This window comes from Gopherus flavomarginatus, chromosome 18, assembly GCF_025201925.1.
Source record: "Gopherus flavomarginatus isolate rGopFla2 chromosome 18, rGopFla2.mat.asm, whole genome shotgun sequence".
In the NCBI taxonomy this organism is placed as follows: domain Eukaryota; kingdom Metazoa; phylum Chordata; order Testudines; family Testudinidae; genus Gopherus; species Gopherus flavomarginatus.
In genome coordinates this window covers 24,647,149-24,664,684 of record NC_066634.1, presented here as the reverse complement: position 1 = coordinate 24,664,684, position 17,536 = coordinate 24,647,149, and the positions used below count along the sequence as shown (strand labels likewise).

The following is a 17,536-nucleotide window of genomic DNA, read 5'->3' as shown; positions in this document are numbered from 1 at the left end:
GGGCAGAAATACTCACCAGGGCTTCAAAGACTTAGAAATTAACGCGTTCGCCCATCACCATCTGCCTTCGGCTGGAAGCTGCTTGGGGCAGGGCTGTGTCTGTGTAGTGCTTGTACAGCACCTGGCACCATGGGGGCTGCTACATGGCTGGGGTTCCTCGGGGCTAGAGCAATAAACGGGGTTGGGGGGGCTGTGGGCACTGAGTCAGCGACACACTTAAGCACCCACTTCCCTTCAAGTTCAGCGGACTCGAGCGTGTTCTCCCGTGCTCTGCTGGCCAGCGATGAGCGTTGTGCCTTGGCAGCTGTTCCCCTCTGGTGCAAATGCTGCCCTCCCGGGCTGGATTCCGGTCCTCACCTGCCAGCTCGAAGGCCTGCGGCTCTGGGGCTGGGTGGCACGGCTGGCTGTGAGCGCAAGACTGATCTCCTGCCGTGTCTGTCTCTCCCCGCAGGACGAGGTGGCGCACACAGTTACAGAGAGCAGAGTGCTGCAGAACAGTAGGCATCCCTTCCTGACGGTAAATCCCGCCGTGGGGTCTCCGGGCGGGCAGGGCGGGCGTGCCAGCCGAGCAAGTTCCCACGGGGTCTCCGGGCGGGGCGGGGCGGGCGTGCCAGCTGGGGATGTTCCAGTGGGGTCTCCAGGCAGGCGGGGTGGACGTGCCAGCCGGGGATGTTCCAGTGGGGTCTCCGGGCAGGCGGGGTGGACGTGCCAGCCGGGGATGTTCCAGTGGGGTCTCCGGGCAGGCGGGGCGGGCGTGTCAGCCGGGGATGTTCCAGTGGGGTCTCGGGTGGGCGTGCCAGCCGGGGATGTTCCAGTGGGGTCTCCGGGCAGGCGGGGCGGGTGTGCCAGCCGGGGATGTTCCAGTGGGGTCTCGGGTGGGCGTGCCAGCCGGGGATGTTCCAGTGGGGTCTCCGGGCAGGCGGGGTGGGCGTACCAGTCGGGGAAGTTCCTGTGGGGTCTCGGGGCCTGGCGGGGTGGGTGTGCCAGCCGAGCAAGTTCCCACGGGGTCTCTGGGCGGGCGGGGCGGGCGTGCCAGCCGGGGAAGTTCCAGTGGGGTCTCCGGGCAGGCGGGGCGGGCGTGCCAGCCGGGGAAGTTCCTGTGGGGTCTCTGGGCAGGCGGGGCGGGGCGGGCGTGCCAATGGGGGAAGTTCCAGTGGGGTCTCCAGGCGGGCAGGGCGGGGCGGGCGTGCCAGCCAGGGATGTTCCAGTGGGATCTCCAGGCAGGCGGGGCGGGCGTGCCAGCCAGGGATGTTCCAGTGGGGTCTCCGGGCAGGCGGGGCGGGCGTGCCAGCCGAGCAAGTTCCCACGGGGTCTCCGGGCGGGGCGGGGCGGGCGTGCCAGCTGGGGATGTTCCAGTGGGGTCTCCAGGCAGGCGGGGTGGACGTGCCAGCCGGGGATGTTCCAGTGGGGTCTCCGGGCAGGCGGGGTGGACGTGCCAGACGGGGAAGTTCCAGTGGGGTCTCCGGGCGGGGCGGACGTGCCAGCCGGGGATGTTCCAGTGGGGTCTCGGGTGGACGTGCCAGCTGGGGAAGTTCCAGTGGGGTCTCCAGGCAGGCGGGGCGGGCGTGCCAGCTGGGGATGTTCCAGTGGGGTCTCCGGGCAGGCGGGGCGGGCGTGCCAGCCGGGGATGTTCCAGTGGGGTCTCCGGGCAGGCGGGGCGGGCGTGCCAGCCGGGGATGTTCCAGTGGGGTCTCCGGGCAGGCGGGGCGGGCGTGCCAGCCGGGGATGTTCCAGTGGGGTCTCCGGGCAGGCGGGGCGGGCGTGCCAGCCGGGGATGTTCCAGTGGGGTCTCCGGGCAGGCGGGGTGGGCGTGCCAGTCGGGGAAGTTCCTGTGGGGTCTCAGGGCCTGGCGGGGTGGGCGTGCCAGCCGAGCAAGTTCCCACGGGGTCTCTGGGCGGGCGGGGCGGGCGTGCCAGCCGGGGAAGTTCCTGTGGGGTCTCTGGGCAGGTGGGGCGGGGCGGGCGTGCCAATGGGGGAAGTTCCAGTGGGGTCTCCAGGCGGGCAGGGCGGGGCGGGCGTGCCAGCCGGGGATGTTCCAGTGGGGTCTCCAGGCAGGCAGGGCGGGCGTGCCAGCCAGGGATGTTCCAGTGGGGTCTCCGGGCAGGTGGGGCGGGCGTGCCAGCCGGGGATGTTCCAGTGGGGTCTCGGGTGGGCGTGCCAGCCGGGGATGTTCCAGTGGGGTCTCCGGGCAGGCGGGGCGGGCGTGCCAGCCGGGGATGTTCCAGTGGGGTCTCCGGGCAGGCGGGGCGGGCGTGCCAGCCGGGGATGTTCCAGTGGGGTCTCCGGGCAGGCGGGGCGGGCGTGCCAGCCGGGGATGTTCCAGTGGGGTCTCTGGGCAGGCGGGGCGGGCGTGCCAGCCGGGGATGTTCCAGTGGGGTCTCCGGGCAGGCGGGGCGGGCGTGTCAGCCGGGGATGTTCCAGTGGGGTCTCGGGTGGGCGTGCCAGCCGGGGATGTTCCAGTGGGGTCTCCGGGCAGGCGGGGCGGGTGTGCCAGCCGGGGATGTTCCAGTGGGGTCTCGGGTGGGCGTGCCAGCCGGGGATGTTCCAGTGGGGTCTCCGGGCAGGCGGGGTGGGCGTACCAGTCGGGGAAGTTCCTGTGGGGTCTCGGGGCCTGGCGGGGTGGGTGTGCCAGCCGAGCAAGTTCCCACGGGGTCTCTGGGCGGGCGGGGCGGGGCGGGCGTGCCAGCCGGGGAAGTTCCTGTGGGGTCTCTGGGCAGGCGGGGCGGGGCGGGCGTGCCAATGGGGGAAGTTCCAGTGGGGTCTCCAGGCGGGCAGGGCGGGGCGGGCGTGCCAGCCAGGGATGTTCCAGTGGGATCTCCAGGCAGGCGGGGCGGGCGTGCCAGCCAGGGATGTTCCAGTGGGGTCTCCGGGCAGGCGGGGCGGGCGTGCCAGCCGGGGATGTTCCAGTGGGGTCTCCGGGCAGGCGGGGTGGGCGTGCCAGCCGGAGATATTCCAGTGGGGTCTCTGGGCAGGCGGGGCAGGCGTGCCAGCCGGGGATGTTCCAGTGGGGTCTCCGGGCAGGCGGGGCGGGCGTGCCAGCCGGGGATGTTCCAGTGGGGTCTCGGGTGGGCGTGCCAGCCGGGGATGTTCCAGTGGGGTCTCCGGGCAGGCGGGGCGGGTGTGCCAGCCGGGGATGTTCCAGTGGGGTCTCGGGTGGGCGTGCCATCCGGGGATGTTCCAGTGGGGTCTCCGGGCAGGCGGGGTGGGCGTGCCAGTCGGGGAAGTTCCTGTGGGGTCTCGGGGCCTGGCGGGGTGGGTGTGCCAGCCGAGCAAGTTCCCACGGGGTCTCTGGGCGGGCGGGGCGGGGCGGGCGTGTCAGCCGGGGATGTTCCAGTGAGGTCTCCGGGCAGGCGGGGTGGGCGTGCCAACGGGGGAAGTGGGCTGCTTACCTGCTAGTGTAAACCTGAAAGATCCTTCAGCCTTCCAGTGTCACCTCCTTCAGCAGCACAGCAAGCGTCCCCTGTCTTTAAACGCTGCCCCGAGCTGGGTGTCTGGGTGCAGAGCGTTCATCTCTCGCTTGCCGGCTCCTGGGCAGCCAAGCCTGGGAGGGAGCACGAGCCAGGGCCACTGGGAAATGAATGTGCCGGTGCCCAGCTCCTGCCGTTGGCCCCAGGCTGGCGCTGGCGGCTGAGAGGCCCTGCGCTGGGCGTGGCGCCGGAGTGGGAGCCGGGATTCTAGCACCGCCGTTCCTCTGTGGTCCTGGGGAACGCCGAGCCGTGCAACTGGCAGCTGCCTCTTCTCAACCACTCCCTCTGTTGCAGGCGCTGAAATACGCCTTTCAGACCAACGACCGGCTGTGCTTCGTGATGGAGTATGCCAACGGCGGAGAGGTGGGTCCGCTGTGTGCCGCCTGGCACCTCAAACAGCGGCACGGGCTGGGGAGGGGAAATGCGAAGGGGAGAGATTCGGGAGCTGTTCTTCCCCCTTCACTGGTGAGGAGGCCTGGGGGCCTGGCCAAGACCATGGCGGGGTGCAGAGGAGTCAGCGTGAGGGGGACCCATGTCTGTGACTGACCCCCCCAGCCCTCTCTGCGGCAGGGCAGAATTTCAACTCGTCCATCGTCTCGCTCGGGGGCTCTCAGGTCTTACAGCAGCTCGTGCCGGCCCCGGCCCCTGGCAGTGGTGTGGTAGCTCTGCCGTAAGGAGCTGGGACACAGGAAAATCTGCCCCCGCAGGCAGGGTCCTTCCGTGTCAGGACTCCTGGGTTCCCTGCCCAGCCGTCGCTGATTGGCCATAGGAGGGTCATTCTCCCAGCTATGGGGGGGATTGTTACCCACCTCCCGCAGGGCGGGGCAGCAGGTGTGGCTAATGTCATGTCCTGCTGGCAGCACTGAGCAGCCTCTCCCAGCCAGCGTTCCCACTCCGCACCGTGCCACTTCCTCCAGCATTGTGTGCTGGGCTTGGTGAGGGAGACACAAGAGTGTGAGGGAACCTGTGAATCGCATGGCTCGGGGCACGTTCTCCCGCCTTGGGAGTGCTCAGGGCAATGGCGTCGGACACACCCGCCGGCGTTATCGCCGGCTCAGGGCTGCCAGAGCCATCGGCCCTGGGTTGGCTGCTTTCGCACTAACGGCCCCTGCTCGGTTTTCCTTCCCTCCAGCTGTTTTTCCACCTTTCGAGAGAGCGCGTGTTCACAGAGGACCGGGCCCGTTTCTATGGTGCTGAGATCGTGTCGGCGCTGGAGTACCTGCACTCCAGGGACGTGGTCTACAGGGACATCAAGGTAACGTCGGGGCAAACAGCCGTCTTCAGGGGCGCTGAGCGCCTGTGGCTGCAGCTGGAGTCGGTGCTCAGAGCCACTGGAAACCAGGCTCCTGGATTTTAAAAAATAAACCGGGATTCTATGCCGTTGGGTCCCTTTCCCCACGTTGCTCGGCTTGGCAGCGCCGCGCCCTGGCTGGATTTCGTCGCTGCAGCAGGGCGTCTGGAGAACAGGTGGCAAGGACCCTTCTCTTCCGTCTCTGCTTCTGAGGGCACCGTCCCACCCCCAGGACGGCCTGGCGAGCGCTTGATTTGTGTGGCGGGTAGTTCAACCACCCCCCTGTCCTGGGTGATCTGCCCTTGGCTCGCCGGCCTGTCCAGACGCTGGGCTTCTGGCTGGGATTCCGGGCTGCTCCTGAAGGCAGCCAGACTGCCCGCGTCCGGCGCAGTGATCTTGCTGGGGCTGACGAGGACTGACTTGCTGTCATCGTTACCCAGGCCTGAGGATGGTGGTGGCGTCTGTGCGGACTAGCCACCGCGCCCCATCGAGCTCACGGTCTCTGCTCCGTGTGGACGAGTGAGCGGAATTAACCAGAGCTCTGACTCCCTCACTCCCTCTGTGCCTTTCAGCTGGAGAACCTGATGCTGGATAAAGACGGCCACATCAAGATCACAGACTTTGGGCTTTGTAAGGAAGGCATAACGGACGGCGCCACCATGAAAACCTTTTGCGGGACGCCGGAGTACCTGGCCCCAGAGGTATTGATCCCTCACTATTAGGTGTATTACGGTAACACCGCCCCGACCTAGGTCAGGGCGGATTGGGAGCCAGGACTCCTGAGTTCTCTCCCGGCTCTGGAGAGGGGGTCTAGTGGTTAGAGCAGGGGGGCCTGGGAGCCAGGACTCCTGGGTTCTGTCTCAGCTCTGGGAAGGCAGCGGGGTCTAGTGGTTAGAGCAGGGGGGGCTGGGAGCCAGGATTCCTGAGTTCTCTCCCCAGCTCTGGGAGGGGAGGGGGGGCTGGTGGCTAGAGCAGGGGGGGCTGGGAGCCAGGACTCCTGGGTTCTCTCCCGCCTCTGGGAGGGGGGGGTCTAGTGGTTAGACCGAGGGGGCTGGGAACCAGGACTCCTGGGTTCTGTCCTGGCTCTGGGAGGGGAGTGGGGGCTGGTGGTCAGAGCAGGGGGGGCTGCGAGCCAGGACTCCTGGGTTCTGTTCTGGCTCTGGAAGGGGAGCGGGGTCTGGTGGTTAGAGCAGGGGGGGCTGGGAGCCAGGACTCCTGGGTTCTGTCCCGGCTCTGGGAGGGGAGCGGGGTCTGGTGGTTAGAGCAGGGGAGGTTGGGAACCAGGACTCCTGGGTTCTGTCCTGGCTCTGGGAGGGGAGTGGGGTCTAGTGGTTAGAGCAGGTGGGGGCTGGGAGCCAGGACTCCTAGGTTCTATCCCGGCTCTGGAAGGGGAGTGGGGGCTAGTGGTTAGAGCAGGTGGGGCTAGGAGCCGGGACTCCTGGGTTCTGTCCCGGCTCGGGGAGGGGAGTGGGGCTAGTGGCCGGACTCCTCTCTGCAGCTCACGAGCCCCCCGCTTTCCCTGCACAGGTGCTGGAGGACAACGACTACGGGCGGGCTGTGGACTGGTGGGGACTGGGCGTCGTCATGTATGAGATGATGTGTGGCCGTCTCCCCTTCTACAATCAGGACCATGAGCGGCTCTTCGAGCTGATCCTCATGGAGGAGATCCGCTTCCCCCGGACCCTCAGCCCCGAGGCCAAGGCCCTGCTGGCCGGGCTGCTCAAGAAGGACCCCAAGCAGAGGTGGGTGGGTGCTGGGCACTCTCACGGGGTCCCCGGGCGATGCTCTGGAACTGCTCCCCACCAAGCCAGGCAGGACTCTGGGGAGCCTCCTCTCCCTTGGAGCAGACTTGTTCAGGGCAAGAAGCTCCCACGGCTTCACCTCCTGGGTCTCTCGTTGGAGCTTTCAGCATCCTCTGCCCCTCCGTGCACTTTCCCCAGCGCGTCCGTCTAGGCGGGGTCCTGGGGGGGGGGCCACAGTGTCCTGCCCCCCCACTTTGCAGTCAGATGTGACTCTCAGCCAGCCAGTAACACAGAGGTTTATCCGATGACAGAAGCAGGGTCTAAAACAGAGCTTGTAGGTACAGTGAACCGGACCCCTCGGCCGGGTCCATTCTGGGGGGGGGCAGTGAGCCAGACCCCCACGTCTGCCCTCACTCCTTGTCCCCAGCCGGCTCCAGACTGAAACCTCCTCCAGCCCCTCCTCTCTGGCCTTTGTCTCTCTCCCAGGCCAGGAGGTCACCTGATCTTTGTTCTCCTTTAGCTATCCCCTTGCAAGGGGGAAGGGCCCGGCCATTAGTTGCCAGGAGACAGAGGGTGGCCAGAGCTGAGGCCCCCCCAGTATTCAGAGGGAACATTAATAACAGCCCCACTTCCCCACAGGCACATGGTGCCGGCTCTCGCTGGCTGCCGCCCAGGGCTGGCAGCAGGTGCGTCGGTCGCCGTGTGACGGTCAGGGCTGGGATAGGACCGGGAGATCCCCCATGGCAGGTGTCCTCGGTTCCTGCCCAGGAGAACCTGGCTTACAGCTCCCAGGCTCCTCCCTGGGCAGCCCCTGGCCTGGCTTGGGCAGAGCTCAGAGCAGCTGGCACCGGACTCCAAGGGTCTAGACGCAGACGGTCCAGCGGGGCCAGGCCGAGAGCCTAGGGAGCCGCGCTGGTTTCCGCGTTGCTGAGGGCCACAGACCGGGGTCCTGGTGCTTCACAAGGGGCTTCTCCACCTTTGGCGCCATCTGACTATGTGGATTTCAAAGCGCCCCTGGAAAGCAGTGCAGGTGGCCCAGGCCCCAGAGCACGGGCCAGGGAGTAAGGCTGCTCTGTGTCCCCAGGCTAGGCGGAGGGCCCACTGACGCCAAGGAGGTGATGGAGCACCGCTTCTTCACGGCCATCAACTGGCAAGACGTGGTTCAGAAGAAGGTAAGAGGGGGGAACCCTCTTTGCTGTGGGGAGGTTGGGGGTTTTCTCATCCCCTGAACCACTTATCTGAAGAGTTCTCGGAACAGCCGCTGCCACCGAGTGTGTGTGAGGCTGGGCAGAACCCGCCCGCCAGCACGGAGCAGAGCTCGCTGTCCCACCTGCTGGGACGGACAGGACGAGAAGTCCTGGCGCTCCCTTCCCTACATTTAACAGCTCCATGAGGAAGCTCTGGCTGCTCACAGCGCAGCACCTTTGGTTTGAATTGCGAGACCCCAGTGCTGTAAAGTGATACTGTCCCGTCAGAATCATCCTTCTGAAAAAGTGATCCCAGGCAGGGTTCGGTGAGGCTACAGAACTGCTGGCCGTCGTCGGGGGCTGATTTCCGCCTGGCGTGCGTGGTACAATAGAGCCAGTCGCACAGGAATAGCGTGGTCCTAGGGACGTAAACACAGACCTGGCCAACAGCTTACAATACAGCCCCGCATCGGTGCCGGGCGGGGGCCGGTCCCGTGGCAGACGCGCCCCCGCGTCGGTGCCGGGCGAGGGCTGGTCCCGTGGCAGACGCGCCCCCGCGTCGGTGCCGGGCGAGGGCTGGTCCCGTGGCAGACGCGCCCCCGCGTCGGTGCCGGGCGAGGGCTGGTCCCGTGGCAGACGCGCCCCCGCGTCGGTGCCGGGCGAGGGCCGGTCCCGTGGCAGACGTGGCTTCTCATGCTTGGCTCAGAGCTGCGGGGGCTGGAGCTGTGTCTAAAGCCAGGCCTGCTTTTCGCGGGAACCTCCCTTCACATGGCAGCAGGCGTCACTGCTTGGCGAGCGTCTGGGTGGGGCGCTGCGGATTAGCTCACGGGGTGAGTGGAAATCGGCGCGGGCCCCCGGGGCCCCGGGCTGGTTTCAGATGGCTAGCGGCGTCGCTTGGTGTAACGGGGGCTGACGCTGCTCTCAGCAGCCATGGGAGCTGAGGTGGAGCCGGGCCCTGGGATGGTTCGGTGGCAGGCACAGACCCAGCCGCGCTGTCGTGCTGGGGCCGGTGGGAGCCAGTGGACTTTCCCTGTTATCGATCGCAGCCTCTCTTGCTCTGCAGCTCGTCCCACCGTTTAAGCCCCAAGTGACATCTGAGATTGACACGCGATACTTTGACGATGAGTTCACGGCGCAGTCGATCACCATCACACCCCCTGACCGATGTGAGTATGGCCGGGCCGGGCTCTGGGGAGGGGCTGAAATGGAGGGAGCCCCGCTCCGCCCCGCCCAGCACAGAAACAGGGCAAGCCTGGCTGCTGTTGCTGCATAAACACAGGACCAGGAGCTCTAAGCACTGTCATGGCACCGCATTATGTAGTGAGGACGTCAGTGGGGCAGGGAGTGCGTGGGGCTGTACGCTGAGTGGCTGATACCTGTGCAGGGATGTGGCTGAAAGATCCCAAGACGCAGGGCTTGATCACGTCCCCTGGGAGAAATCACAAGGACCGGTGCAGGTTGGGGCCTTGTGTTGCCGGGTGCTGCTCAGACATGCAGCGAGAGCCGCTCGCGGAGGGAGAAAGGAATGGTGGTCCCCAGTGTAGCCTGGGACCAAGCTGGGAGCAGGCCTCCGCGGTTCCAGCCCACCGGCTCCCGGCTTTCTCTTGGTGGGAAGGAGGCAGAGATAACACCACGTACCCCGACTCCTGGCGTTCTGGAGGTGATTTGCGGAAGCACCCAAGGGGTTTAGGAGCATGAGTCCTGTTGAAGGCCACCTGGGTGCTGTGCTCCCAACTCCCTGTGGTGCTTGGAGACACCTCCCCTCCCCATAAGCCGCTTCTCTCTCTGGCTGCAGATGACAGCATGGACTCCCTGGAGGCCGATCAGCGGACGCACTTCCCCCAGTTCTCCTACTCCGCCAGCATCCGAGAATAGGCGGCAGCAGGCAGAGACTTGGGCTCTGAGCATGGGAGAACTTGATTTTGTTCCTGGGATTTCTCTCCAGCAATCTGGTCACACACTGGCCCGGCTCCCGGAGGTGCAGGGGTAGCCCCAGCTGTTTGAAACGCCGCCAGCCTGGCATCGCACCGCCGGACGGAGCCGCGGTGAAAGGAAGGAAGTGCTCCTGCTCTGTGGCTCTGAGCAGCTCCGAGCCCTGCTGGTTCAGTACCATGGGGTTGCTTTGATTTTTAAACTCCTAGAAGTGCTTACAGCTTTTAGAGACAGCCCACCCCACGAGTGAGCCTTCCTCCAGCGTCCGAGGGCCCCTTGCGCCCTGCGGGCCGGGATGTCAGCTAGCCATAACCTAAACCCAGACCCGGAGAGAAGTTGGTGGAGAGGAATCCTGTGGAATCGAAACTGACTCGCCAGGAATGCCAAGCTTTCTGGTGGTTATGGAGAGCGCCACCGAGTGGACAGGATGGGACGGAACGGGACTCTCCGCTGGGACGCACAGTAAACCCTCGGAGCAGGCCGACAGCCCGGCGGGGTGGCCCTCAGCCCTGAGGGCTGTTTACTTCATTGCTCCGTTAGCTCGGCTCCGGTGCGGTGAGGGACGCTGGCTCCCAGCCCCAGGGTTGGGTTTGTGGGTCCTGTTTTCTCTTCTGCCTGTTACATCTTTACAGCCCTTCCTGCACCTGACGGGAAAGGGGCACAACCGAGCCGGTGGAAGCCAGAGCCGCGTGGACCTCGGCGGGCGGGCAGGAGGGAGGGACGGGGGCACTTGGAGACTCAGCAAGGCTCCCATGGCACAATAGCACTAAGGAACAAGTCGGCTCTTTCCACAGGAAGTGACGTGTCAGGAAGGTCGGGGGAAAGCCGACCCCAGCCCATGGCTGTATCTGTGTATGACGCACACAGTTGTAAAAGCAATAACGTTTTTTCTTCAAAGCTGCCTTAAAGCCAGAAGTCGGCACTGCCCTTAGTTCACACCCGGCGTGCGGCAGGATTTTCTACAGAACAACCGGGCGGCTAATAAACTCTGCAGCGCTTGGCCGGAGACGCTCCTTCCTCCACAGCTCCTGTGAGCCTCTCGCTCCCCAGCTGAGCCCCCCGACTGGGCTAAGCTTTTCCCACAGCACACGCCAAAGGCCCCGTTTGCCCATCAGGACGCCCCTTGCGCTGTCACTGACGCTGCCGAGGGGCTGGGGAGCGCGGCACCGTCCCACCCAGCGCCAGTGGCTGGGCAGAGTGCGTCGGGCGCCAGAGACCGTTGTGAGTCGCAGGCGCTGAGCACTCTTCCCCCTTGTCACTAGGCTGCCGGCTCCTGGACCCCGCATGTCAGACTCAGATGCTCTGAAGCCATCTGCAGCTTTGAGGGGCGGTGGGCAGCAGCTGCCTTCTGCTCCTCCCAGCGTCGTGGAGCCACAGCGTGTCTCCCTGCCCAGCGGCTCTGAGCTACGCCTGGGCTGTCAATTGCATGGCCCTGGGTGGCTGCCATTGTGCCTGGGGTGCCGGTTACACCCACGGTGTAGGGCATGTGGCGGGGGACCCGGACACCGGGGCTTGCTGCAGCTGCTCAGACAGAGAACCTGGCCCCCGCGGTGTTTGTCAGACACGTTTTGATGGAACATTCTCACCTGCTCTGGTGCCTGGGCCAAGCTGCGTCCTGGCATGCGGGGTCTGTTTCCCCAAGATTTTCACTTAAGTCAGCCAGTTGGCCATGAATTCCGGGGGTGGGTTCCCCGCGGGGCGGTTCCCTTGCAGGCAAGGGATGCACCGATGAACGGCTGACACCCAGGACACCGCGTGGCCTCGTGGTTTGGGAAATAGACGATTAGGTCTGGTCTGAGGGGTGGGGGGCCAGGGCTCTCGGTACAGACGCCCAAAGTGCTCGGCTCCTGCTCTGCAGTCAGGCCCCGGGGTTGCTGCACTGGGGCTTGGCATACTTTCCAGCTCTTTGTTGTTAAGCTCTTGAGTATTTCTGCTGCTTTTACCAGTGTCAGAGCCGGCGCTGCTCTGGGTCCCGGCTGCTCCTCGCCAAAGCCTCTGAATTTCTCAGGGAGGGCGAGAGCCTCGTCCCAAATGCGGGAGCCAGCCGTGCAGTCTGGCTGCGACATGGGGGAGATGTACCACTGCTCGGCTGCCCCCCAGAAAGGCGCCTGCGATTCTGAGCTGCGGGCCGGACCGCAGGGCTGAGCCCGGGCTGGGCCCCGTTTGCTGCAGGATCTGGGGTTACTCAGCGAGGGGTCCCCGTGACCCTTCCATCCCCAGATATGGCTCCAGCGTCACTCGCACGCAATGACTTGGCCTGAATTTGAGGCTCAGGGACTTGGCACTCGGAGGGGGGATGGTTCTTGGGACGTGCCCCTGGCAGTACTGGCACAGGGGGCTGGGGCGGTTTCCCCTGCTTGTTCAGAGCACGCCGGAGAGTCCTGGCAGCACCGGTCTGTCTCCTCCCACAGCCCAGGGCTCTGGCGTGGGACCCACGGAACGGCAGGTGTCCCCGAGCTGCTGGAGTCCATCTGGGAACGGCCCTGCATGGGCAGCCCCAGGCTGAACTGAGGAGCCGGATTTGTTCCCTGCCTCCACTGGAGAGAAGCTTGTCTCCCCCTGCAATGGGGTCTGCACCTGGCCGCAGCTGGGCCTGGGGAGGGGGGCCCCGCCAGGCTCGGTGCTGCCCCAAGGGTCTCAGCAGAAGGTTTATCCCCATTGCTCCCCCAGGGAACGGCCCCAGGGTTACACAGCTGGGGAGGAAACCCCCATCTCCCAGTCCGGTGCCTTCAACCTCCCTGGGCTTCCCCACGCTCTGCGGCAGGCCTGTGCGTCAGCGGCCGAGGCCAGTTCTGAATGTGCAGAACTCATCTGGCGGCCTCAACGTCCGGCGAGCAGCGCGTCCCCCCGGTGCCTGGGCTGCCGGCTGCTGCCGGGATGGAGAAGCATCATTGCTCGGCCTGTGTATTTCACGCTGCGTGTCAGGGAGCCAGGTGGGACCTTGGCAAAGCTTTAATTTAAAACCCATGTGGCCACCTGGGTTGCCTGTCTGTGACCAGGTCACCGCCCCCCCCCCCCCGGGCACGGTGCTTTGGGCAGGTGCCCCCCTGTGCGGTGCTCTGGCTGTTTCTCGCTGAGCCTTAATGCCCGTTCGGCCTTTCGCTTGCTGCGTGTCGCTGGAATTTCATGTTGATTCACCTGGCTCAGGTGCTGGGCTGTCGAGACCTCCCCTCCCACCAGCACTACGGGCTTTGCTGCCCACCCAGTGCCCTTCTGTGCCTCACCAAGGGGCGAGGGCTGCCCCCCAGCTGGCAGGGGCTATCCCAGGCACAGTTCCCATTGAGACCTTCTACTCTGCCCTGGTGTGCGGCCCAGCCCGGCAGCCACCCAGCTTTGAGAGTGGACGAGCAGCCAGCGGGGCAGGAGCTTTCTCCCCTCGGGGGGTGGGAGGTTTTACTTCGTGGCATGTGTGTGAGCTCTGCTGTGGGCTGGGGTGTGCCAGGAGCCGTCAGCGGCCCCCTTGGCGCAGGGCAGGGCAGGGCGGCGTCCGGACACCCCCGCTGCGGAGTTGCACCAGCTGAAGTGCGTCTCCCTGACAGCGATGGGGGATGAACGTCTCCAAAGCTGGATTTGGACTGCACGCGGCCCGGCTGAGTCGCTCTGTAAGATAAGGTTTGTGAGCGGGATATTCTGCTTTGCCTAGGACCGGGCAGGTGAAGTTCCTGGAGTGTTTGGTTCTGTAAATCTGTCCACGCTGCGCTCACCTGCGCCCTTGGATTTGTACGGTACAAGCAATAAAATGGTTTTTGGAGCTTTGGGTCCCACATGTTGTATCCCCCCCTCTCCCTCCCTATCCCGGCGCTGGGATTTGCCCCCAGGAACTGCCCTCGCTCCAACCCCGGATCCTGTCGGGCGTGTCCGGCCTGCTGCGGCAGAGAGAGGCCCCAGAGACCCGCAACGCTGGGGTGAGAACCTGGCCCCTGCCCAGCGTCCGCCCACTCGCACCCGGCAGGGCTGGGCAGTGGCCTCCTTTCCCAGGCCGGCACCTGCTCGCAGTGTTTCACTAGGAAATCCAGGCTCCAGGGCCCGGTTCTGAGGGGGGCCGAGCCCCAGCCAACCGGGCCTGGCTCCCCCTGTTCCCTTGGGGAGCCCCCCAGGTCTGCAGGAAACTCCCTGTGTCCTCTGGAGTCTGCAGGGACCTGGCCTGGGGGCAGCCAGGCCCACGTGCACCCCCACAGCCCTGTGCCCGCTCAGCGACTCGCCAGGTCCGAAGGGAGCCCAGCAGCCAAGGCGTGGGGTGGGGCTGGCTCCGGGTGGGGGTTCAGGAGCTGCTCCCCAAGGAACACACGTTCCTGTGAGCATCTCCTGGCCCTGTGGGGCCAGCGCTGCCCAGCGCCTGGCCCAGAGCAGGGCCCCCTTGTGCCAGGCACTGCTCAGACACAGTGAGATACGCTCTGGGTCCCTCAGAGGATCCTTTCCTCCCATATTACCGAGGGGGAGCTGAGGCCGAGAGAGGGAGAGACCTGCCTCGCATTGTCTGGGGAGACTGTCTGTTCCCAGTCCCTGTGCTCCTTGCTTGACTGCCGCTTCCCGCCCCCTTTGCACAGCAGTGTGGCTGCAGCATGGCCCTTTCATTCCCTTTCTCTGGGCCCCAACCCAGCAGGCCCCGATCCCCTTCACAAACCAAATACTCATGACACAAGGTCGCTGCCTCAAGGAAAACAGCTGTGTCTGGCGTGAGACCTGGGGCAGGGACCTGTTGTGCTGTGCTGAGATGCTATGCAGCCACCTCTGGGGTGAAACACTGCAACTGTTCAACAGCAGCATCGAACAGCTGCAAGGAAGGATCCTGCATCCAGCTGAAGCTGCAGGGAGATTTAGGGAGGCCGAAGGGGATTATTACCCAGGTTGGATTTTCGCTTGGACATCAGGGTTTAAACCCCCCCCCCCCCCATACACACCTTTTGCAAAACAGGCTGTGGGATGCAGGGGCAGAAGCAGGGGGATTTTGCAGCCACCCCCCCTTGCCCTCAGTTCTGCCCTGAGGCCCCATACGCCCGGCAGGCGCAGCCCCATGTGTCCCGAGGTCGCCCAGCCACGGCTGTACTGGGGCACCAGCCTGCTGCAATCGCATCACAATTGATGGGCCTCAGCCCGGCTCCCCTGGGTCAGGCAACTTTCCAGGCTAAAACGTCGAACAGTAATCCCACTTGGCGAGGTGTCCGAGCCCGTGGAAGTGCACAGGCACCGCCAAGCAGAGAGCTGCACGAGGCAGTGAACGAGACAGTTCACGATGTGCACTAGAGCCAGGGGGACCAGACAGCAAATGTGAAAAATTGGGACGGGATAGTGGGTAATAGGAGCCTAGATAAGTTGTTTCAGAGTAGGAGTGGTGTCCGCGAAAAGAACAGGATCCTGGTGGCACCTTAGAGACTAACGCGTTTATTTCAGCATAAGCTTTCGTGGGCTGCAGCCCACGTCATCGGAGGCACAGAATGGAACAGCTAGTGAGATAAATACACATATAGAGCATGAAAAGGGGGGAGCTGTCTTACCAACTCAGAGGTAAAACTGCTTCCCCCTTTTCATGCTCTATATGTGTATTTATCTCCTCACTCGCTGTTCCATTCTGTGCCTCCGATGACGTGGGCTGCAGCCCACGAAAGCTTATGCTGAAATAAACGCGTTAGTCTCTAAGGTGCTACCAGGATCCTGTTCTTTTTATAAGAAAAAGCTACAACGAGTGAGACTGTCCCTAGAAAATCAGGCCATCTAGTCACCGTAACTGAAGCAGCTGCTAGAAACCCCAGCCGAGATCAGGGCCCCGTCACGCCAGATGCTGCACCGACCCCGACTGAGATCAGGGCCCCAACGCGTCGGACACTGCCCAGACCCCAGCTGAGATCAGGGCCCTGATGTGCTGGGCACCACACAGACCGTGACCGAGATCAGGGCCCTGTCAGGCTGGGCACCACACAGGCCCTGCCCAACGTCAGGGCCCCATTGGGCCAGGCACTGCCCAGACCCCAACGAAGATCAGGGCCCTGCTGCCCTCCTTGCTCTGGCTGCAGACATGTGGCACTTGCTGCCCCGGGGCTGCTTCCCCCTCTCATGGACTCCCAGTCGTGCCCACTCTTGGCCCCATGTGGTCCCTGGGGGAATCTGTCACAGAGAGTTGGGGAGACCAGGCCCCGCACCCCTCTTCAGGAGTGTGACAGAGTGTGGGGGAGTCAGGGCCCTGCTCTCCTCTTCCTGAGTGTCACGGAGTGTGGGGGAGACCAGGCCCTGCACCCCTCTTCCTGAGTGTCACAGAGTGTGGGGGGAGTCAGGGCCCTGCACCCCTCTTCCTGAGTGTCACAGAGTGGGGAGAGACCAGGCCCTGCACCCCTCTTCCTGAGTGTGACGGAGTGTGGGGGAGTCAGGGCCCTGCACCCCTCTTCCTGAGTGTCACGGAGTGTGGGGGAGACCGGGCCCTGCACCCCTCTTCCTGAGTGTCACGGAGTGTGGGGGAGACCGGGCCCTGCACCCCTCTTCCTGAGTATCACGGAGTGTGGGGGAGACTGGGCCCTGCACCCCTCTTCCTGAGTGTCACGGAGCGTGGGGGAGTCAGGGCCCTGCTCTCCTCTTCCTGAGTGTCACGGAGCGTGGGGGAGACCAGGCCCTGCACCCCTCTTCCTGAGTGTCACGGAGCGTGGGGGAGACCAGGCCCTGCACCCCTCTTCCTGAGTGTCACGGAGCGTGGGGGAGACCAGGCCCTGCACCCCTCTTCCTGAGTGTCACGGAGCGTGGGGGAGACCAGGCCCTGCACCCCTCTTCCTGAGTGTCACGGAGCGTGGGGGAGTCAGGGCCCTGCACCCCTCTTCCTGAGTGTCACGGAGCGTGGGGGAGTCAGGGCCCTGCACCCCTCTTCCTGAGTGTCACGGAGCGTGGGGGAGACCGGGCCCTGCACCCCTCTTCCTGAGTGTCACGGAGCGTGGGGGAGACCGGGCCCTGCTCCCCTCTTCCTGAGTGTCACGGAGCGTGGGGGAGACCGGGCCCTGCACCCCTCTTCCTGAGTGTCACGGAGCGTGGGGGAGACCGGGCCCTGCACCCCTCTTCCTGAGTGTCACGGAGCGTGGGGGAGACCGGGCCCTGCACCCCTCTTCCTGAGTGTCACGGAGCGTGGGGGAGACCGGGCCCTGCACCCCTCTTCCTGAGTGTCACGGAGCGTGGGGGAGACCGGGCCCTGCACCCCTCTTCCTGAGTGTCACGGAGTGTGGGGGAGACCGGGCCCTGCACCCCTCTTCCTGAGTGTCACGGAGTGTGGGGGAGTCAGGGCCCTGCACCCCTCTTCCTGAGTGTCACGGAGTGTGGGGGAGACCAGGCCCCGCACCCCTCTTCAGGAGTGTGACAGAGTGTGGGGGAGTCAGGGCCCTGCTCTCCTCTTCCTGAGTGTCACAGAGTGTGGGGGAGACCAGGCCCCGCACCCCTCTTCAGGAGTGTGACAGAGTGTGGGGGAGTCAGGGCTCTGCACCCCTCTTCCTGAGTGTCACGGAGTGTGGAGGAGTCAGGGCCCTGCTCTCCTCTTCCTGAGTGTCACAGAGTGGGGAGAGACCAGGCCCTGCACCCCTCTTCCTGAGTGTGACGGAGTGTGGGGGAGACCAGGCCCTGCTCCCCTCTTCCTGAGTGTGACGGAGTGTGGGGGAGACCAGGCCCTGCTCCCCTCTTCCTGAGTGTGACAGAGTGTGGGGGAGACCAGGCCCTGCACCCCTCTTCCTGAGTGTCACAGAGTGTGGGGAGACCAGGCCCTGCTCCCCTCTTCCTGAGTGTGACGGAGTGTGGGGGAGACCAGGCCCTGCTCCCCTCTTCCTGAGTGTCACGGAGTGTGGGGGAGACCAGGCCCTGCACCCCTCTTCCTGCGTGTGACGGAGTGGGGGAGTCAGGGCCCTGCACCCTCTTCCTGCCATTCACCGGGACGCTCAGCCAGCCGGTAAAGCA

General features: G+C 65.1%; 1 protein-coding gene across 4 annotated transcripts in view; it reads left to right on the top strand.

Moving 5' to 3' along the window:
- Window positions 1-13,370, top strand: part of AKT2 (AKT serine/threonine kinase 2) — a 33,686-nt gene extending 20,316 nt beyond the window's left edge. For all 4 annotated transcript variants that reach the window (XM_050928554.1, XM_050928556.1, XM_050928555.1 and 1 more), the window contains 8 exons: window positions 452-517; window positions 3,762-3,830; window positions 4,600-4,722; window positions 5,331-5,459; window positions 6,286-6,500; window positions 7,585-7,672; window positions 8,751-8,853; window positions 9,483-13,370. In XM_050928554.1, the coding sequence (XP_050784511.1) occupies window positions 452-517; window positions 3,762-3,830; window positions 4,600-4,722; window positions 5,331-5,459; window positions 6,286-6,500; window positions 7,585-7,672; window positions 8,751-8,853; window positions 9,483-9,562 (873 nt within the window). In that variant the 3' untranslated portion in view covers window positions 9,563-13,370. The remainder of the gene's footprint in view (window positions 1-451; window positions 518-3,761; window positions 3,831-4,599; window positions 4,723-5,330; window positions 5,460-6,285; window positions 6,501-7,584; window positions 7,673-8,750; window positions 8,854-9,482) is intronic.
- The last annotated feature ends 4,166 nt before the right edge of the window (window positions 13,371-17,536 follow it).